The sequence below is a fragment of the Perna viridis genome, chromosome 1 (genome assembly GCF_037379345.1).
Source record: "Perna viridis isolate PV_CMFRI_1.1 ecotype Kerala chromosome 1, ASM3737934v1, whole genome shotgun sequence".
Lineage (NCBI taxonomy): Eukaryota > Metazoa > Mollusca > Bivalvia > Mytilida > Mytilidae > Perna > Perna viridis.
In genome coordinates, this window is record NC_142445.1 from 37225529 (window position 1) to 37248476 (window position 22948).

Consider the following 22948-nt stretch of genomic DNA (forward strand, 5'->3'; position numbering starts at 1 on the left):
CCCCATTCAAACACCTGGGGCACACATCCCAGTTACTCTGTGGGCAAAGCGCCCTAGCCCCTGGCTAGGGTTCTGAGCACTATTTAGTCGCCTTTTACGACAAGCTTAGCGCTGCTGTAGGCCTATTCTTTTAATACCCGGACCTGCACGGGGCTATATATATTAAACTATATGAAGCCACACACTAAATTTGAAATCCATCCATCCATTGGGACCAAAAATAATCGCAACTAAATTCAGACGGGTGGGCAATGTGATTCCAATATACCGTCCATCCATTTAGAGGGGTATAATATAATAAATAAGGCATTAATAGAACATTAATTGATAGCCAGCCATGTGATGGTGAAACAAGAGGCTCCCAGGAGCCTGAATCGCTCACTGGTTAAAGTTGGGCTTTCAAGGGCAATAAATTTAACAAGTCCAACAGTTTTGACTCAAGAAGACTTTGGTAGGACTAATCATAAGGTTCAATTCAGCAATAATAATTTTAACTCTATCTATTATAGTTTTCAAGATATTGGCTGAAAACTGTAAAAAAAAAAAACATCACTTTCATCTTTCAAGGGCAATACAAGGAATCGCCTGACAACTTTGATCTCCCTTAGATTTTTTGAAGGTCTTAAAATAAAGATCATTTTAGCAATTGAAAGAGTTTGGCTAAACCTAATGGTTTTGGAGATATATGTGAAAAACTACTGCCTGACCTCTATGTTCTTTTTTTAGTATTGGCGGCCATGGTTTTTGACAGATAAAAAATCCCCACAGCAGTTCTTTGCAGGATACCCCAAGGAACATTCATACCAAGTTTGGTTCCAATTGGTCAAGTAGTGTTAGAGGAGAAGATTTTGGAAAGAAATAACATTAAAACGACAACGGACAAGACGGACGCCAAGTGATGGCAATAGCTCACATGGCCTTTAGCCAGGTGAGCTAAAAAGGGGATGTTCAAATTGGCTTGACTTGAAAGCTTCATTTTTGATTTTGCTAAAAATTAATTTGTATTTATAGTACTAGAGTGATTGATTGATTGGTGTTTTAACACCCAAGCAGCAAATATTTCAACTATATCCAGGCAATGAACATGAATGATAAAATGAATAATGGGATTGTACACAAGGATGATAGGGTCAACGCGTTTTGATTGCAACTGAAAATAGGGAGAGGTGGGTAGGGTTGGGTAATTTAGCCTCCTGTAGCATAGCCAAGGCTCCTCATGTCAAAATACCACAGCAGGGTTCTTTAACATGCGAGGAATTAAGCATTTTTCCAAACATGGTGCACCACTATGGTTTGCGGTCAGGTTTTCTGTATTGTGGTTTAATGACCCAAGCATGGACTATACCAGGGCTACCCCATTCCACCACCTGGAGCACACAACCCAGTTGCTCTGTGGGCAAAGCACCCTAGCCCCCGGCCAGGCTTCTCAGTGCTATATAGTCACCTTTTACGACAAGCTAAGCATTGCTGCTGGCTTATTCTTTAGATGCACAGACTTGTACAAGGCCATAGTACTAAACAACTGTTTGAAGTTCAAAAAAAAACCTTGATTTTTTTCTCAAATTATCTGGAGGGGATGGACAGAAGAACCAACAGACATGCAACTTTTTTTAGGGTATCACATATTACCTCACCACTTAGGGTGTTCTAGTTTAAACTGTGAAGGGCAAATTTGGTACAGTTTTGTTTATCTCCCTAGCCTAGTAATTATTACATGTATTGAAATGCAGATATGCTTGTGATTTCATTAAGGCCTGTCTACAGTTGCCAGGTATTGAGATAAGAAAGCATAAATTACCGAGATGGATTTACACCCATCATAAGTTATGATTTACAATCCAGTGTTCTCACCACATATCCTATGTGCCCCATGACTAGCACAAAAACTTTTTGCATAATTCTAGATTATTCGTCATATTGTCTTCAAGACAACTGAAAACAATTTTCAAACACTTGGTGTAAACTATTTAATATTGTGAATTTCAGTTGAGAGTAAGAAAATTGTCAGTATTGCATGATGTTTCATGGATAGGTTAAATACAGACCACAGAAATTCTGTGTACTTAAGGCCTTTAAAAAAATTCCTGTGCTTCCCCTAACCCTACCAAATCTAACTTTTTGTGACTAAAATAAAAAAAAAAACCAATTTTTGGATAAGCACTTCTTTACAGTGCTTAATGTATCTACAACACAAAACACTTTTGTTAAAAATGAAAGGATTTGCCTACCTACCAACCCTAGTATTCTAGAGTGTGTTAGGATAAACACAGGTATTTTTTTATCTTGGCCTTAACAGTAGTGTATAAAACGGTCATGTTTGTTATTTTTCAGTCAATCAAAAACTCCAGTTCAGGTGAGCAATTATTTATGAATTTACTAATATACATGTGTTTAATATAAACTCAATATCTTACAATGAACTATACAACAAAAATGTTCAAACCCAAAAAATGAGTTTTTAGATATCACAGCAAACATCAACCAATGTTGATCTCCATTTATCCAAAATTATGAAGATATTTCTATTTTCATCAATATTTGACATATGCACAAGCTAAAAAAATAAAAACAATAAAGCTATGATAAATCCACCATGGTGTTAATATTGTTTCTATGTTTCAAAATTTGTGTATCTAAAATTCAAATATTATGATTTCTTCATACAACTATTTTCATTAGCCTTGCAAATTGCCATTATAGAAGAAAACAAATCCTAGCTTAATTTAATATCCATTTAATTTTAACACAATAATTATGGATACACAAAAACTTCAATAATCAAAATTTGTAACATTAAAATAGTGATAGTGGTAACAAATGACCTAGGGTAAGGGACACAACTCTTGCAAATCACTGGAACATTTGTATTCACCATTTTACATCAATTTCATGTAAACATTAAAGTAACTTTGACTAATTTAATTCTGTTTCAAATGACAGCTTGATAGACTTTGGTGAAATTGAATATGATACAAACATATCACTGATTTCAGGAGTTATGTCCCATACCCTAAGTCTACCTCCTTAAATACAATCTTTTCTTTGATATTCTAGTAAGTGAATGTTGGTAGACTCATCCAGATATTATCTATTTAGTCTCTTTTAATATCACTTTTTTTAAGAAGTTACTTCAAGTACAAGTAGGTTAATTTTTAAAATGATTGAAATACATGTATAGTGGTAGAGGTTACATTGCATTCAAAGTACAGAAGTAATGTTACACTCCTACAGTATCATCTGAATAATGCCAGGTATTTTCAGTGTTAATAAATACAGAAAGTATGTGTCAAGTCACAACTAACATCAGTGAGGCTGAGGTACATGTCCGTCTACATAAAAATTGCGAGTAGCTTTAGGTAATGTCACTTCTATTCCATCTAAATCCTTGTTTAATATAATCTGACAACCTAAAAATAAAGGAATAAACAGCTTCTATGTGAGACAATTAATTCATTGCTGCCAATTTAATTCTTAAAACCAAGTTTTATACTTTTAACTAATTTATTTTTTGCAAATGATTTATTTTTCACTATATTTGTGAGCAAGAAAAAATTGCAAAATTGAACTGATGTCTTAAAATGTGAATATAAGTATCTGCAATAGTAGGTTTGGTGACAGTTATCAGAAGTTCCTCTCATTTAAGTGGGAAAATTACTCATTGCTAAATGCTATGTTTCTTTTTAGACTGAACTGAAAAAAACTAAGTACATGTAATGATAAAAGTTTCTCAAAATAGTGAACTTTTATATCCTGAGGTAAAATATAATTTTATATACTATTTGGTTCTAGAGCTTTTTTTTTAAAACTCATTTCTACAAATTGATACCTCAGAGCCAACCAGGAAGGTTTATACAACTTACCTAATCTTGAATTTTCTTTTAAGAATACTGCCATATCAAGCATATCTTCTTCCCTGTAAAGAAAATGAGTGAATATAACATGATGTTTCTTTTTTTTTACAAAATAATATCAAATTTGTAGGTGGCCAAAACCATATATATGCATAATATGCTTCAAATTCTTTACAAAAAATGTTTAAAGATGTACATTTATCTTTGGGGGATTCTGTCAAGTCATTCTGTTGGGGTATCAATTTTTGTGGTTTCAAAAAACAATTATCGTTTTACAGCATTAGAAATCAAATTCTCACATACTATTTTTTGTGTTTACCTGTCCACATATGCTGCAAAAATTGATATGCTTACAGTGAGGGTTAGTTTCCAAGTTTAACCAGTGTTAAATGAAAATCTCTGAATTTAATTATAGTATTTATTTATTCAAACTTACTCTTCTAAAGGTTCAGGAAGCTTATCATAATAGTCATTATGGACATACACATGACATGTGGAACAAGCTAAGGAAGCCTCACAAGCACCTGAAATATAACGATATAAAAACTCAGTTATTATCATAAGAATCATGCAGCTTTATCAGGCACAAACACTAAGTATTCAATCAAAGATTTCTATGGTGCTTTTGATAAGGGTTTAAATGAAATTCTAACTTGCCTTAAATAAGAATAAATCAGTTACCCTTTAGGTGGTGCATTTTGATAATTATATAACAGTATAGTAAACAAAAACAATCACAACATTAATGTTCTATTCTAATTTTACTTGAAAAAATCTGATTAGAAACAAAACTACAAAAACAATTCATTATTTCAGTGGTGATATGGAAAATATGATTGATATATTACCATCCAGTAAATTCTGGTTCAATGTCATTTCACATACAATGAAACTTATCTAAACTGAATTCCTTTCAGACTTAAAAACTGTTTGGTTTAGAAAGGAGTTTGGTTTACCCAGGTTAAAATATACTAAAATTGATACAAAAGGACTTCAAGAAGTATCTGGTTTAGACAGGTTTTAAGATCATTCAGGGTTCAGCTTAGACAGGTTTTCAGATTATTCAGGGTTCAGTTTAGACTGGTTTTCAGATCATTCAGGGTTCAGTTTAGACAGGTTTTAAGATTATTCAGGATTCGGTTTAGACAGGTTTCACTGCAGTCACAAATGAATCCTTCAGCATAATGGATTAAATATCACATGTAGCTTTATTGTTATATAAATGATTAAATAGCGTGTTATATTTGACGTTACCTTGTTGTAAAATCAATGATTTTCAATACTTCTTTTTTCATATTCCCGACTTTACTTTGGCTTCATTTTTTTTTAAATTTTAAGTGAAGGGAAGTTACTTTCTTTAAGTTTTTAATCCGACAGACTGGTTTACTGTCAAATTGGAGCAATGGACAGAGGTAGTATTCAGATTCAAATATTCCATTTATTAGAGTCGTGGTAAGTACTTGGATACCTTTTAAAAAGCTTATTTCAAATCATTTTAATACTTACTGAAGTGAAAATAGTTCAAAGTTTCAAAGAAATTGTTTACTGTTTTTTCCTTTAGACAGCCAACCAGGTTGTTGGGTGTTGGTGGGTTATGTCCCTTTGAAAAACTTTTTAAAATGGCTTGCATTCCATAACAGGAAAAAAGACTATTGGAATCTGATTGCTTTATCATCCTTTTACATGTACATTTAATTTTCAATACATAATAAGATCAATAATACAAAAAGTACCTTCTAACTCTACACCATATCTGTGTGCCAAATACATAACATTGTCTCCAACTTTCCCCTTCACTGGTATTCTGCTACCATTTTTATCAATGTAGTTTATATTTACTCTGCAAAAATGTGAATTTACAGATACATGTACAGTCTAAATTTTACATAATGAGATAATAAATAGGCAAAGGTGTAAACAAAATAGTTCAGCTAGAAACAATTTACTTAACTGAAATTATTTAGAATTATGGTAGATTGCAACTCCTTGAATGTACATGTAAATTATGTAACTGACAAATATATAGACATGTTCTAAGATCTATTTGTGAACTAACAAATACTAAAAACTATATTTACTATAATAATAATAATAGTATGATAATAATGTTAACAAGACCAGGATAAGGTATGGGTAATTCATGTTTTTGACTAACGAAGGTTCAGATTTCAATTGAAAGATAATTTTTAAAAAAATAAGAGAAAAGCAAATGTGTCACAATAACTTGGCAAACAGCTTTCAATTTACATCATGTACTAACGTAAGTTGGGATATTTGAGATATTTGAGTTGTCCATCTCTCAGCAATGATAATCCACCAAAATATATTGGCAGTCGAAATACTCACATACATGTATGTTACATTTTGGTGTGTTTAATTTTGAGACTTTTAAAAGAGGTGCCAAATAAACCAAAATAAAACTACAACCAAAACATCCTAATTAAAGGTAGTATTTGGAATAATTATTTTAATAGCCCTTAATTCATACCTTGAAAAATTCATTTGGCCTTGTACAGATTTCTAAATGTATTTACCAAGTTCATCTGTCTCCATTTTATAGCAGATAGCATATAAATTCATATATGCTACTTACATGTATAACTGAATCACCCGATTGCTACATGTATTAGAATAGCAACTCATACATATAAATACAAAATGTCTTAATCTTGTGGAATATTCTATGCACTTGTAAAGCCTTGTAGCTAATCAATTTTTAAGTTAAAGACTACACAAAAGTGATTTCCAAACCCTTAGAAAATGCAAAAAGTCACTAGTAGTACATTTCAGTACTTTTAAAATATAAAAGGAACAACCACATACAAACCCATATAATACAGAAGTCTCAATTTGCATGTTGAATTTCCTGAGTAATTTACTCATCTATATAGTTTTAGATAGAGGATGTTTTAATACATATGTACATATGTAAATATTTTTTGCTGCATACAGTGTCATTGTGGAAGTCTTAAGACTGACCAAATAAGGCTCCACTGATTTTAGTCAAATATATATGTGTACTTATACACATCATGCATAAATATAAAAATCAACCTCACATTTCATCCTCTGACTTTGGATCTTGATACTCATATTCACCATGCTGCAAAGGTCCTGAAAGTAACAGAAATATGTATTTATTGTAAAGTTTAACAGCGCACAACTTATGGGTAATAAATGAGACAATAAACATAACATCAGGAAATAAACGTTACTTGTTAGGAAATAATCTAATTTTTCCAGAAGCATTAAATTAGTTAAATTTGAGTAAATGTTAAACTAAGAAGACGGGTCATTAACTATGACTGAACATTATGAATTATAACTACACAAGCATGTGACAGGCATATGAATATACAATATATGAACTTCACTTAGCTATAAAAAAAATTTGTATTAAGAGTTATTTTATTAATAAATTAATAATTGAACAGGGTCTAAAAAAACTATGTTTATACATGTGAGCGGGTGTGTTGTTATTAACAACTTATTATTCTCTTAGTGTCCTCTCATATATTATCATATAAAATAAAAAAAATTACCGTAAAATAACACAGTGTGAAACAGAAGAATTGTACAATACAGCCGGCAAAGTCCTCATAATGGTACTCTGAACTAATTCAACCTACCAGTATGACCTTTAAGTCATGTAGAGTCTGATTTCAGTGTAATTTTTCAGCAAAATTAATACCACACAGTAATGATAACTTTGATTAAGAATCAGATTATTAAGATTTGAAATCACTAGTCATGACCTTTAAATGAAGGAAATACCTCCTACTTTGAGGTCTTTATTACTCCTGATTATAAGTTCAAAATCTCTTGATCAGAGTTCCATGGTTTATCACATGTATGTACATGTACTTGTAGTGTTGAAATTTCACAAAGAGTGCTCACGTTTGATTTGAGGTCACTCCCAGATACACATGTAAGGATAACACTTAGTAACTTAAATATAACAGAATATCCACATACATGTACACAACACAACACTCAGTATGGAATGGTTCTTTAACACTTAAGTCAAATCTAAGTGAAACTCTGTGTTACACCGGCATATTCAGTGTTGTGCACCCAGATTCCACCTAGCCAACACTGACCATTTGTATATTGTAATACAGTCCTATAACCGATCCACGCATCGGTTTGACAGATCGATGACCATTGACTAATTGATCGCTGACTGATCGATGACCGATGACCGGTGATCGATCTGATTGCAGTTTTATTATGTAAAATAATGAATGATTTGTTAAAAATAAAACAAATGTAAAACAAAAGTATAGATTGATGTTCAAATTTATTGCATAATGTAAATATGTGTAAAATTGACAAAGAAAACACCGGAAACCGTAAAATATATTGACCGCTCTGTTGTCACGTGATGTGATCACCGGTTTGATAGATCGGTTTGACGGATCGATGACTGATCGGAAGATTGGTGATCGATGACCGATCACAATTTTTGTTGCACAGATCGGTTCAGGTACTGTAGTCGTAAAATTCAATGAGGCATCACAGGAAATTCATTGTAAGCTTTGATGCATATTCTGTTTCCGTTTCTCAGGTGAATATCCTTTGTAAATTCAAAGCACTCTAGTTGGGTTAAAAATTTAGTCATGCCATAAAAAATTTGGTACTTTCAATTTTTTTTTTTTAATTTTGTATGTGTTAGTCATTTGTTGATATACTATTTTTCATTCACAGCTACGTCCAAGGAGTGGGAGATGTCATGTAGAAGTATTATTTCGTATTTTTATCAAGTAATAATGCAATCTTTTGATTTTTGTCAATTTGAATTCCCCTATTTTAAATTGATAATTACTTTAATAATTATAAATAAAAACCTTAGAACATATTGATTGTTGTACCAACAATTTTGATTCAATTAACAGTTTGTTTGTTGGGGTTTAACATCCAAGCAGCAATATTTCAGCTATATTCAGATGATGAACATGAAATTGATGATAAAATGAACATGAAATGATGATGAAATGAAATAGGGATGGGACACAAGGACAATGGGGTCGACAAATTTTGATTGCCACTGGAAATAGGGAGAGGTGGGTAGCGTCGGGCAATTTAGCCTCCTGTGGCAGAGAGCCCTATGGTTCCTACTCCGGGGGAATACCACAGTAGGGTTCTTTAACGTGCAAGGAACGTGGCATCTTTCCCAACACAATGCACCACTATGGTTTGCGGTCAGGTTTTCCCTATTATAGCCTGACAATCCCAGCATGTAACACACCAGGGGTACCCCATTCCACCACCTTGGGCACACATCCCAGTTGCTCTGTGGGCAGAGCGCCCTAGCCCCTGGCTAGGGTTCTGAGCACTATTTAGTCGCCTTTTACGACAAGCTTAGCGCTGCTGCAGGCCTATTCTTTTAACACCCGGATCTGCATGGGGCTCAATTAACAGAGTTGTAAAAACAGTCCAGTGATGCCTTTTTGTTTCTGATAGTTTTAATAACTGACAACTTTTCCAGAAATGAAAGAAACTACTTATAGGTCCCAAGCCTTCTAGATATTGTGTACACAAGAATTGCAAAAATGCCCTTAATCAGGATTGCAAAAAGACTTCTTCAGCCAGTCATTTTCAATTGATAAAAATGCTTCCAGTTTACTCTGAGATATTTCTTATATAAAAATGTTTCAAATACAACCTACATGTATATATATCTATATTTAAAAGTTTTGTTAAACAATTTCGCACTTGAATTTATGTTGACCGATGTTTACTCCTGTATAAAAACAATCCCTTGACAAACTTTACACACAGTTGTCTATATTTAGAAATTTAAATGAACACATGTACATTGTATACAATGTCTCCCATCTGTGTCTGGTCATCAAATGGACTTCAATTAATTATAACTCAACATGGGACAGTTATGAAGTATCTGTCAATGACAAGTATCTATATTAAAATTTTCTCATTATCTTTTCCTGTTATATTTGTCAATCATTAAAACCACATGCTAATCATCTCAACCATTGTGTTGAATTTTGGAGGTCAGGGACCAGGGAGATTGGGTACCAAAGTTCATATTGTCAGCATAGATCAACGAGATTAACTTTCTCGCGCTGAGTGAATGTCACATCCAGATCAGTGATTCTCCATACACATTTAACATGAATATACAATGTCGTAACTCGATAGGTATAACACTCACATTTTACCCAGAAAAAAAATCTGACTGACATGGTGATCCAGCGACAAACACAGATTTAAAACTCAGACTTGAGTGTTGGAAAAACAAATGTCCCTGAGTGTACTGTATATGTTCGCCAGATAGTGGAGGAATTTACTCTTATTTACTAATTTACTGTAATTTTCTTAGCATTTCTTTTTTATTCAAGATACTTTACCTGCTGCTGTATGAAATAGCCTTGTATTTTGTTGAAGATCTGCAACATTGATTGATCTAAATGTAACTGAATTCACCTTAAATATTCGTTTTTGGAAGATTTTCGAGCATTTGTTACACAAGTTTTTGGAAAATATCAAAAACCTGGGCGCAGACATATTGAATAGATAGGAATAGTCTGTTTCGTATTTAGTCATTAAAATACGAAACTTTAAATAAATATGCCTTCTCGGCTAGCTTTACTTATTAGCATGCAAGATTGAGATATGACACAAAAACAGTGCACAGTTGAATAGTTTTATTGATAATTGTACAATATGAAAGGAACTTCCTTATGTTTTATTATTCGATATTAATTCATGATGATTTCTGCAACAAATAAAAACAATTTTGCGTAGATCGGAGGTCAGAAATGGTAAATGACCACTCGATTTTAGATGTGTTGAAAGGTCAACAAGATCTCTTTTCAACATGGCGACTTATTATTTCAAACTAATTTGCTTCTGTTTTCTACTTTCGTGTGGCGTTTCTAATTCATGGACACATGGATTGAGCAAGTATGAAGAAATTCTGTTCTCAAAGGACGGATATTTGACAGATTTAAGACAAGAAACTATTGACCCAAATATTTTAGGTGGAATAAGAATCCAGCTAGAAGCCCATAGACTCTCAACACAGATCAGATCTACCTGTTACAGTGAGCTTGGGACAAGTCAGATGCAGGTAAGCAATGTCATCTCTATCATATGACATAATTTTTTAAAAATTTCTCAGAACAAAAAATAATCTGAAAAAGGCATTCGTCTTAAATGGCTTAAATGTAATTCGAGTGAAGCATTGATACATGTAGGTTTGCTTTTGAATAAAATGGACTCATGTCATTTACCATTTGTGCACAATAATTTCATCTGTGGGACCCAGAAAAGACATTCCAAGTATTTGTAATTTTATCGGTAAAACAGTTCCTGGTTAGGCTAAGAATGCATTGTTTACCGCAACCTGAAGTGAGTTCTTTTTTTTTTGATAATGTCCGAGCAGTTTAGATTTGACAAAAGTTTCTCAAGTGGTCAATGAGAAACATATTTAGGCGAATTTCTATACATTTAAGAGCGAGCTGTGCTCACTTATTATCATAAATAAAATTACTTCTTCATGTACAATGGATACTGTATTAAATGAGACAAATAAAGACCACTACAGTGTTTTAGGATTCCCATTACCCGTTACCCGTGGTGAGTGAGTTTTCAGGTTGGGAAAAGTTCTTTGGGAGCCTTTGGTTACCCTTGAGGAAGTCCGTTTTAAAGTTTGGGTACGTTGAAAAGGAGTCCTTACTTTCCTGACCTGTGGCAATTATTTCTGAATTCATTTAAGCAGAATTTAAGAAATTCTTTAGAAAACGTGATTGTTTTGTTTTGCTTTTTTATTCATCATGATCCTGTCGGCGCTTGTAATTAGATCTCTTTTCTTCTTTTGAAGTCAAACACAATCGTGATGTGAAAACTATTTTCAAACCAAAAACGGTAAAATAAGAAAATCTGGATTTCAAAATTTGTAATTTTGAACAGATGGATAGTTTCTTTCATCATTATATATTTGTTTGCAAATAAATGAAATGTATTGAAGGAAGAGGGGGCACCTGAGTCCGAGAAAGGTGTCTAAAGGGTAAAAAGCCATAAATATGTAAAAGTTCCTATACAAGTTTTTATGATAGTTAAATGTATACCCAGCAGTGTTCTTTTTAAATACAATACCAAATGTTTGAATGGTGGGAAATTCAAGGTGAAAATGGATTCTATAGTTTTGGGTTCACATCTAAGAAACTGTAACTTGATAAAATACATCACATTCTCTGCTTCTTAGAAATGATTGCACTTGTTGCCAAATCATACGACATAAATGCTACTTTCAATGTGGGTAAGTTCATTTAAAGTCTGGGTAAGTCATTTTTTTGGAGGCCACTTACCCATGGTAAGTTAAGTTGTCCAAAAAATCCTAGAACATGGCACTATTCTGTGCTTGGCTTCAAATGAATCCTGTATTCATCATTATATTGCAGTGGTGGAAAAAAGGGTTAAAAGAAAGTTCTACTTAATTTCAATTTTCAGATCCAGCAAAGATATACATGTAATAGATAGAAACTTTCAGTTGCTGAAATGATCCTTATGATAGGTACTACCAAAGTCTTCTTGAGTCAAAATTGTTGGACAACTCCTTGTTAAATTTATTGCCCTTGAAAGACCAACTTTGTCCAGGTGAGTGATTCTGGCTCCTGGTAGCCTTTTTGTTTCAAAAACTCCCTGTCAAAGACAAATGGGAGAAGTGAGCACAAACAAGGAGAAGTTTTTTTCATTTCTTCCTCTAGGGTTGAGCCCTGCTACATTAGCAGAGGTGATTACTTATACGGATTTTCCGTATTTTCTACAGATTTTGACTGCAAAATTATGCTCTACAGATCAGTGTTCTAGGATTCCTATTTCCTGTTATCCGGGACAAGTGAAATTTGGGTCAGGGAAAGTTAGGTACTTAGTCACACTTTCCTGTGGCAAGTTGAAAACTTCATATGCTGTAAAGATTTGTTTTGTTAGGAAAGCAGTCATTGACTATGGGAAAGTTGATTTTATATGGATTTTTCCTGAGGAAACCTCAATTTCTGAAAAAATCCTAGAACACTGCGGATTGTGGACATCTCCTTAGTATCTTTGTTAAAATTTCAGAAAGTACTGGGTTTTACGGGTCATTTCCATAGAATACTGTGTAAAATACGGATTGTCATCAAGTAGTATAAACAGATCTGCATTAGTATGCTATTTTCCATTTAAGTTCAGGAATGATTTTTTTCTGCATTTTAGCAGAATTCCACTTTTTCAAATCCAGATTTTACCATTACGATTCTTTGTTTACTGTATATTTTCTTCTGATTTTGCCAATTTCTGCATTGTTTGTAGACTTCTTAAAAGCATCCCTGTAAGCATGAATTAGTCAATTTCGATAACATCTGATGAATGTATTTTGAAAACAGGTGCTGTGTTATGTTAATTTCCACTTCGAAAGGCATAATAGGACCAATGATAAAAGAACATGTACATTATCATAATATAGAAGTTTACATGTGTATTTCCTACTTTTTTTAAAGTTGAAAATGTCCACACGAGGAACAACCACAAATTTGTAAACAACTGCTAAAAATTTGTGGTTGTATAATGTTAAGGTGCTATTGCTGTCCATGTCAGCTTCTGTAGACACTTGATGTTTATGCAATAACTTGAATATAAGTTGGTTGGGTTGTTCTTTGTAAAATTTAAAAAATCACAAAAGAAAAGTGGGTATTCATTTTGGGTAGTATGGTCCCAGCTGATTTTGAATGAGGAGCCTTTGTACAGGCTACATTGTACATGTTGTATATAGCAGCATTTATTCTTTGAAGCACTCTGAAAGTATATACCTGTCATCTTATATCTTTAATAAAGTGTTCAAGTGAAAAACACAATAGGACACTTACAAGTACAGTGTACAGTAAAAGTAATACATGAACACAATAGGACACTTACAAGTACAGTATACAGTAAAAGTAATACATGAACACAATAGGACACTTACAAGTACAGTGTACAGTAAAAGTAATACATGAACACAATAGGACACTTATAAGTACAGTATACAGTAAAAGTAATACATGAACACAATAGGACACTTATAAGTACAGTATACAATAAAAGTAATACATGAACACAATAGGACAATAACAAGTATGGTATACAGTTATTGAAAAGCATGAAAGGTTTATTTCTTTTGCTGGTTTATAGTTTTGTCTGTTTCTCCATGTGGAGGATTGTCATTCCAAATGTACATGTATGCCACATGGCAGTGTTCTAGGATTCCTGTCTCCCGTTACCCGGGGCAAGTGAAATTTGGGTTAGGGAAAGTTAGGTACTTAGTTACACTTTCCCGTGGCAAGTTGAAAACTTCATATGCTGTAAAGACTTGTTTTGGTAGGAAAGCAGTCATTGACTGTGGGAAAGTTGATTTTGTATGGATTTTCCCCAAGGAAACCTCAATTTCTGAAAAATCCTAGAACACTGCATGGAAGAAATCCAGAAATTACTGCTTAGTGCACATGTACAATGTTCATGTAATTGTACATTATATACACATATACTTATCTCTAGTCAAATATATAACAAAGCACTTGGTCACTAATGTTTTTTATAGGTCAAGCTTTCATTTTGATATTTTTTTTTTGCAGAGTTATATTCATTTTCAATTGATGTGTTTTTGAATGCTACTTTTTTTTATTACTGTGTGTTCTTAAACCTCAGATTTTCAGATTTTATTTAATCATCTTCAAGGCAGTTCAGTACTTGCAACCATCTGAGTATAAACATGTTTTAAAATTGGTTTCTTTTTCCAATTTCTGTAATTTAATGCAGTTGCTAGTGTTTTATGTTTGAAAGTGTTTAGAAAATGTGCACAATAAGGGTACACAAGTATCCCTTTCATTTTCGAGTCTTATCAAACTTCAATGACTAGGACATGGTATGTTTTTAATGTAGTAGAGGATTTGTTTACAATTTCACCCACTGTTCAGACCAACTGTTTGTTCTAGGTTGATTTAGGAAGTTTGCTCCAATAAAATCCTTTGTAAGATAAAGACCCCTCTAACAAATGCTTGACAATATCTAAGCTTGGGACTTGACATATGGATGTGAGACCGTTTAAATGGAAACTTTTAAAAGAACTGCATTTCTTTGATGTTTATATACATTTGATCCAAATATTGGAACAAAATTTGTCAATATTTAGTTTGCTTTCTATGCACAAAGAACTAAGTCCAAATAAAAAGTTCTTGTATTTAGTTTTTTTTTGTCTGATCAGAACAAAAAATTCTTCAAAGGAACATTTGAGTAAAATATGATATATGTAGTCATGTATATGGACATATTATAGCGATTCTTAATACTGCATGTCTGTTTAGGGACATGTATGCTGTAATTAAGAGGGACTCTCCAATACTGAATGTCAATTTCAGCACTTATTAATACATGTACTCAACAATGTATTTGTATTTCCTAGGAGAGAAAAGTGCATATTAAACAATTTTAGCCTTGGTACCTATTTCAGACGATCTGATGGACTGTTACTTTTATGAACTGGCACATTTGAAATCCTGTATACCCATAGATTATATGTCTTCTTACATAGACAACTTACATGTACTTCATCTATAACTGATTGAATGTTACTTACCTTCAAATACCTGAAATATCTGCTGGTCTCTGGCAGTTAATATAAAGAAGGTAGACCTTGGGTAAGGAACACAACTATTACAAGTAATTGGAACATTTGTATTCAGCATTTCACATCAATCTTATTTAAGCATCAAAGTTACTTGGACTAATTTCATTCTGTTTCAAATGAAAGCTTGGTAGGCTTTGGTGAAATTGAATATGGTACAAACATATCACTGGTTTAGAGAATGATGTCCCTTACCCTAGATTTGCCTCCTTAAACTGCTATTTTATTGAATTACTGCAGTACATGTGCTGCATGGTATACAGAAGTACTTGTATTTTTGTTCCTTTGGGTTAACAGGATCATATTCATTGTTGATGTACATGTACTAGCTGTAAAAATTTCCCGGAAACAAGTTTTTAAAATTTTTATTGATTTAATTTCTTATTTTTCAGAATGTATATGACACTCTTCCATACCAAACAAAGAAAACCAACATACAGGAAGTTTTGGAAAAGGTACTTGTTCAATAATGAATATACATGTAGTTTATACAGTAACCTTATAAATGAAAAAAATGATTTGATGCAAAGGTTCAAATTTAATGTCAAGAGTGACAGGTCTTGGACTTTTTCGCATCCTAAATGTAAATGTTGTAAGTCCAGTGCCTAGGTAAAAGATATTTCATAGCTCTTGTATCAGTAATTTAGGTTCCTGACCACATACCCCGTACCAGTGCTTATTTGAACCCCTGTGTTGATAACTGATACCCCTACTTTCTAAGTTTTGATAAACTCTCAAGTACTGACTCTCGTAGAGAATTGGTTTAAAATACAATGTACTTATAGATATTTCCTAAGAATTCAGACCTGTGTTACAAGTTCATGTTGTAATCTTCATGTTGGGGTTTAAAATGACAACTTAGAAGACATACTGATAAGTTATATATGTGTATAATGAAAAAAATGTAGGAAATAATGAAATACATGTAACCTTCTGCTTTCTTTTTCTCCTTGATTTCTTACTACATGTACATGTACATAAACATATGCTTGTGTATAAGAGTATCATACCTGGAACATCAGTTTTGACACATTTTGAATGTTTGTTGAAACCCCCCTGCAAACAAAGATTTATGGGTTGGGTTATAGGAATCATTCTGTCTGTCTGCCTGTCCATACATCTTGTAAGTATAACTTCCTGTAAGTCGCTAAGTGCATTTTGATGAAATTCTTTTGAAAAAAATAGGCATCATATGGAGATTATTTGCTTGAAGGAAGAAAATTATAATCTGATGCCTGCAAGGGGAGATAATTCAACTTTAGGAATTTAATGTACATGTACATTTTTTGTACAAGTAAATTCTTGCAATGGCATTCTTTTTTATGAGCTTGCCCAGAATCATCTATTTCAATTGCTGCATAGATTTATTAGCCATTTTGCCGAGATCAACTACAATTTATGAGATACATGTACACAGAAATTTGTTTAAATCTGGATAAATCTGTAAACTCTCTAAACCAGTCTTTCTCTTCAGTGTAAATTCTCTTCAAACATGTTTTATTGGATACTGAACCATTATAAATCTGAAACTGCTAAACTAAATAAAAGACTTAAGTCTAAAAGTTCTTTATTAGACATGTTTTGATATCATGCACTTTGTCATTTAGAATAATTTCATATCAAAACTTTACTAAAATAGTTACCAGTAATGTACAGCATTTATCTATGAGTACTACAAGAAGAATATTTACTTGTGTACCATACATATTATGTTGTGAATATAATTTCTGTGTTGTTATTAAAGGTTTTGTCCTGTTTTGTTTCAGATAACAAAGAGACTGAAAGAAAGATTTGGGGAGTATTTCAAAGTATTAAGAACCAATAAAGTAACAGTTCAAACATTGTACCAGTTCCATATTAAACAGCCCATTACTAAAATCTTTGGCTGCTGTCATCTACAGTTCAATCAATTACAGTAAGTCTTTTGTTAAAACACTTAAATTTGCATGAATGTAGAGGTTTCAAAGAAATGATTAGCGTTACATAGTATTAAAAATCAATTTTGCATGTACTATTTTTTTTTTTGTAGTTTTCTGTCCACCGCAAAAATTAGTACGTTTACAGTGTAGTGAAATTATGTCTTTTTGTCAAAGGGGGAAAATTGAAAACAAGAAATTGTTAGTTTTGGCTAATACTGGTAGTTAATATACATATAGCTAAAGCTTTGACAATAAATGTATATGGGACATCAGCAAATTGATGATGTCTTAAGATTTATTCTAATGATACAGGTTGCCAATTAGCATGGTGTTTGTTTAATGGTAAAATACTTGCCTGAAATGTATCCAAAAATGTTCCATTGGCAGGTGCTGACATTTTGAATAAAATTTAATTTTAGTGTTACTTAATTGGCTTACTACCATATCATACATGTATGATATGAACATGTATCCACATGTGCCATGTATATGCATCTTAGACATTTTACAGGTTTTGGCAATTCAACAATTTTATGTACTTTTTCAGACTCCAACCACAATATGGCTGTAAAGTGGCTACAAAAACAAGTTGTGATCTCTACCCTAAAAACTTAAAGAAGGGTTCATTTAACCCAGGAAGAAACCTCACTGAAGGTAAGGATGTTTTTTATAGTTTAAACATAGGTTTTGATATCCTTTTGGCCATTCAATTGTGCATGGACTGGTATTGTACCCTATTGATGTGAATTGATTTAATAGTACTGACTACTGCTTGTGTTGATTGGGGGTTTTTAACAGCCTTGAATACCAATACAGGTCTCTCATGGTTGATGTTAGTTGGTAAGTAAAACCAACTGGTGTGGGTAGCGGAGCCTTCGGGATACCTGACCGAAGAACATAGTCAGAGTAAGTGCTACTAGTGGCTGGGCTGCTGTGTAGACGCTTTGGCCTACTCCTGAACCCTACGTGGATCATGGTGTTTCCCCAGTCTAAATGTCTTGGAAGTACATGTATGTCTATCGAAGAGTGGACTACTCAGGGTTTTCAATATGAGCAGGCACCTGGCAAAATGTCGCCATTTTAAAAGACGGAAATCGCCAGCTCAAATGCTTAACCAATAAATATATAAAGAAAATAAAATAAAAGAGAGTTTTTATTAACCTTTTGTCTCTTCGGTTGTTAGTTTCATAGATTTTACAAATACGATGCCTTTTTATAAACGACTGAACAATCTTGTCTGTCTGAGTGTTTACTTAAAATCAGAGTCACTTAAACATTTTACTGCTTTCAAATACGCTATTCAATCAATCGCCTGAATGATCCAGATTGTTAATGGCAAAATCAAGAGAGACATCGAAATAAAAAGTATGTTATCAATGGATAGCTTACAGGAGACCAAATTGAAAAGTTTTAGGAGGCAATTTTTTGAATGTCAAAAATTAAATGAAACGGAATGAAATGAAAAGAACAACAAAAATCAATGATTTCTTTATCATTAAAAAGACGAAATCAGTGGAACCATTAACATGTAAGACTCGCCTGCTATACCTTTTTTGTAATGTAAAAAGTATTTCATTAATTATTACCTCCCTTTAACTCTTGGGGTGGGAAGGGGGTTGAAAAAAGTGCCTAGGATATGAGGGGTGCTGCCCAATTTTTTTTTAAAGTTTGGCCCTTTTCCTTTCAGTTTGTACTGGGACTAGTAGTAGTCGACTAATACTATATAGCTCTGGTTTTTCACTGCCTATTTGTTGTGGATGGGGCCTACAAAAAAGCCTATGATCAGGAGGAATGCTTCCCATTTTTTAATTTTTAGTTGGACCTTTACCCACAAGTTTTACTGAAAAAGGAGAGAAGGCAAAAACCAAGGCTAGGGAACAGGCTCTCTTAATATATTTCAGTTATATTTTCCTCTTTCTGATCATAAGCCCTCTTGTTGAAAAAAGAACCAATGGTAGGATGGGTCCTGCCTTAGTTCGATTTTTTTAAAAATTAACCGTTCTCAAATGGAAGCCTTGGTTAAAAGTGCTGACCCCAGTGTTGGCTAAGATGAGGATGGAAATTTTCTCTCTTCAGCATATTTGTCCTTTCCCAGCCAGGTATGCATGTTTTTATTGAAATAGCACACATGAATGAGAATAATATTTTTTTCTAAAAACTGAAATTGTTTGCGGATGACATATATGTAGGTCAAATATAAAAATGAATAATAAAAATGTACAACTTTCAAGTGTAGAATGGTGCATCATATTGCTGCATAAAATTATGTTTTCATATTCTCATTCCTCTCCTATAATTTCATGTTTAAAATATATTTTAAATCTTACCAAATATTATCCCTTGATTAAAATCAACATGAAATAAAATTTGAAATCCTTGTTCTCTTTATATTTTTGTGGAATCACATGAGACTTTTATGTGACCTACAAATTACAAAGCTTTTAATATGAATGATTGTTGCTGAAAATTCATGGTACATGTAAATGGAAAATGGAAAATGGTTACCCCGACTTGCATTAAAGTACAGATCTAAGCCAAGTCATTATAACTGGCCAGGTTTGATAGAAATATTTAGCAATATCACAATGTACTATTCAAATTAATTTGAAAATAAGGAGATGTGGCATTGTGGTATGACTGCCAATTAGACAACTATCCACCAAAGTTCAAATGAAATGCAGTAAGCAGTTATAGGCAACTGTATGTCCTTCAACAATAAGAAAACTTGTGCCGTCTACTTTTTTTTTCGAAGAAAAAAAAGCTGAAACAAATATTATTCCTATGAAACCTCAGTTATTATGCACTTTTAAACCGTCTGAAAATGCCTCAGAATGCACCATTTTCAATGTAAGCCAAAAAAAATTTTCAGGGTGGGGGGCTGACCCTCCCTTTTGGATGAGCCACTTCAAATCAGTGAACACCCTGTTCACTAATTCCTTATTGAATACCCTGCTACTACTTTTAATGAGTAGTACTTATGAAGATAATTGAAACATTTTTCTTCCTGAACTAATTTTAAATAAGCTGTTCTGTAGACATTTTGGTTAAGTTATTTCAATAAAATATTTATTGTTCTCAATCAGAAAGTACTATATTTTGTCTGAGATTCATCACATGCAGTGTTCTAGGATTTTTGTAAATTTTAGGTTTTCACTGGAATGTGTGCTGTCCAAACTTAACGAATCCTTTTGGAAATTTACAAAAGGAAAAGTAGAACATAAAAACTAACTTTCCCTAATCAAAACTTCGCTTGACCTGGGTGACGGAAAATTGGAAATTCTAGAACACAGAGATGTGACCTGTTTTACAACTGGACACCCTGAACGTTTTACCTATGTTAATAACTTTTTTTGCTTCAAATTAAAAGCTGGGTCATATCAGATCTGTATGTGTTTACATCTGTTTACTGGAACTCCTCTCCTTATGCTACATGTTGTACAACTATATCAACCATCTGAAATGAAATGTAAACTTGGCTACCATGTCAATTCAGTTCTAAGTCCTTTGACGTGACTGTTACCACAATTGTGAGATGCCGTTACATCTTTACAGCATTCTCTATTTCACTCGTAAAGCTCAGTATCAGAATTTGGGAAGAAAATGTTTTATGACTCATTTTATGTGAGATCTAATCTGAAGAGCATTTAGCTCTATCCCCAATGTAAAATAACCTTTTTACCGTTTTTTTTTCATCAGACAAATTTATGGAATCTTCAAAGAGCATATATTCTATGTTGTTATAATTGAATATTTGACTTAGCTGTTCTTCAGAGGAGATGTTACATTATTGAAGTACATTTGGCTGAGTGCTAACTTGACTTTCATACCACATATTTATATCATTGTTGTAGTCAATTTCTATGGCAGCTTGAAGCCTTCATTGCCACTTACATCTTACATGCATTTAAGTGCTCATTCTGAGTATGTATTGATAAAATATGAATATAAAATACAGCTCAAGGGTTTAGATTTGTACTTAGTTACCTATAGGATTATATTGAAATACCAGTACATTTTTTCTGATTATTAATTCTACACATTCTTTGTGTTAAGAGTAAACAAATTGTCATACATTGTCATTTATTATTACCAAGTTTAGATTTTAAAAGTGTTTAAAATTCTAGATTTCAAGGTTTTAACTGTATAAATTGTTTGAAAACTAATCTAACAAGAAGTAAAAAGAAAATTCAATTGAGAATCTATAAAGGCAATATTTATGTGTTATATATTTTTGAAATTAGGACAGTTAACCACCGAACAAGATTTTGTTAAATTTTTCATGATTTTTTTTTGGTAATGGTCAATTATTTTTACGCAGGACTTAAGGTCAATTTACATGTATATTGTACATGTAACAAACTGCAGATCTTCTTTTCTGTTAATTGTAGATTTTATTTTTTTTGTATTTATTGCAATTAAAGACAATGGAAAAAAAAATGTGATAGGAAATGCATACCGGTAACATATTTCTAACTTTTTTTCAGTCTTAAAATGCTTTGTCTCATTTAATACCAATCTGAATAAGAATCAATTTTCCACTTACATTTAAATTTAAAGCCTGTCCTAAGGACTTGTACAAAATAAAGATCACCTTTGATAGACAAAAAAAATCAAAACAAGCATAGTTTATTGAAGAATTAGATGTGAGTGTTCTGTCTCTAACAGAATAGGATTGTTTATCTTTACCATTGCCAATTTAATCACAGACATCTTTCAACTTGATATTTTTTATTGATCATTTTATGGTCCAATTTAACAAAACCTCTTATACTTGTCAATATATGGTACAATATTGTAAACATTAATAGCTTCACTTGCATGGAAAATGAGATCGAGAAAGAAAGAAGCACTTGTTTGAAGTAATAGGATAGTTGAATGATATGTACACCATCTTTTGTAGTAGGTTCATCTATACTGTCATTTAACTTGGGTCTGACAGCGTGGAGCGCATACAACTCGTCTTTATTACCGCTGTCTTTATTCATCGCTTTAATAGCGGTATCATTTTGTTTGTTGGGGCTTTTCAATGTGATATTTGACCCTTGACCTCCAATGCCTTTTAAAGGTAGGGAGAATGAAATGAGATCTAAATAGTTCTGACTGTGTGAGTGTAAAAAGAAGATATTTTCCTTTTGTTACCTAGCTCTTTCCTTTTGTGACCAAAACTTTCAATGTAACTTAGAAATTTTATTTTAAACATGTTATTGTCAAACCGTGTAATGATTTGGCATAGTTATAGTGAAAATTGAATTGTAATCAATCTGACTGTGGTATTTTTGATAAACTTGTCCTTGTGTAAAGTCTTGATTAGTGTTACTTAATGGGCATGATTGTTGACACTTCACAAATTTTCTGTCTAAAGTGATCCTGACATATTGAAAGTAAACAGATCATTTCAACATTTCCATTGATTTTAAAAATCTACTCACTGTAATGTTCTGGTTTGCCAATCTGATGATGTTATTTACATTACAATTCAGATGTAATCTCAGTCCTCAATATTTGCCAATATACTG

General features: G+C 32.7%; 2 protein-coding genes across 2 annotated transcripts in view; one reads left to right on the plus strand and one right to left on the minus strand.

The window, feature by feature from the left end:
• Nucleotides 1-2348: 2348 nt before the first annotated feature.
• On the minus strand, nucleotides 2349-10398 carry LOC148628596 (adrenodoxin-like protein 1, mitochondrial). The gene is made up of 6 exons (XM_088590769.1): nucleotides 10223-10398; nucleotides 6911-6965; nucleotides 5585-5691; nucleotides 4288-4375; nucleotides 3861-3913; nucleotides 2349-3407 (listed from the first exon to the last, which is right to left on the minus strand). Exons 1-6 carry the CDS (start codon nucleotides 10377-10379, stop codon nucleotides 3304-3306), a joined length of 564 nt encoding a protein of 187 aa, XP_088446895.1. The 5' UTR covers nucleotides 10380-10398; the 3' UTR covers nucleotides 2349-3303.
• A 70-nt stretch (nucleotides 10399-10468) lies between these two features.
• Nucleotides 10469-22948, plus strand: part of LOC148628597 (VWFA and cache domain-containing protein 1-like) — a 42282-nt gene continuing 29802 nt past the window's right edge. Inside the window, exons 1-4 of the mRNA XM_088590783.1 lie at nucleotides 10469-10944; nucleotides 15906-15968; nucleotides 17280-17428; nucleotides 17980-18086. Of these exons, the coding sequence (XP_088446909.1) occupies nucleotides 10693-10944; nucleotides 15906-15968; nucleotides 17280-17428; nucleotides 17980-18086 (571 nt within the window). The 5' untranslated portion in view covers nucleotides 10469-10692. The remainder of the gene's footprint in view (nucleotides 10945-15905; nucleotides 15969-17279; nucleotides 17429-17979; nucleotides 18087-22948) is intronic.

Excerpts from the sequence above, each read along its gene's own strand:
- LOC148628596 (XM_088590769.1), bottom strand. The coding sequence starts at position 10,379 with ATGTCTGCGCCCAGGTTTTTGATATTTTCCAAAAACTTGTGTAACAAA. Across the intron at positions 6,966-10,222 it reads GCTATTTCATACAGCAGCAG|GACCTTTGCAGCATGGTGAA; the intron begins GTAAAGTATCTT and ends TGTTACTTTCAG. Across the intron at positions 3,408-3,860 it reads AAAAGAAAATTCAAGATTAG|GTTGTCAGATTATATTAAAC; the intron begins GTAAGTTGTATA and ends CTTTATTTTTAG.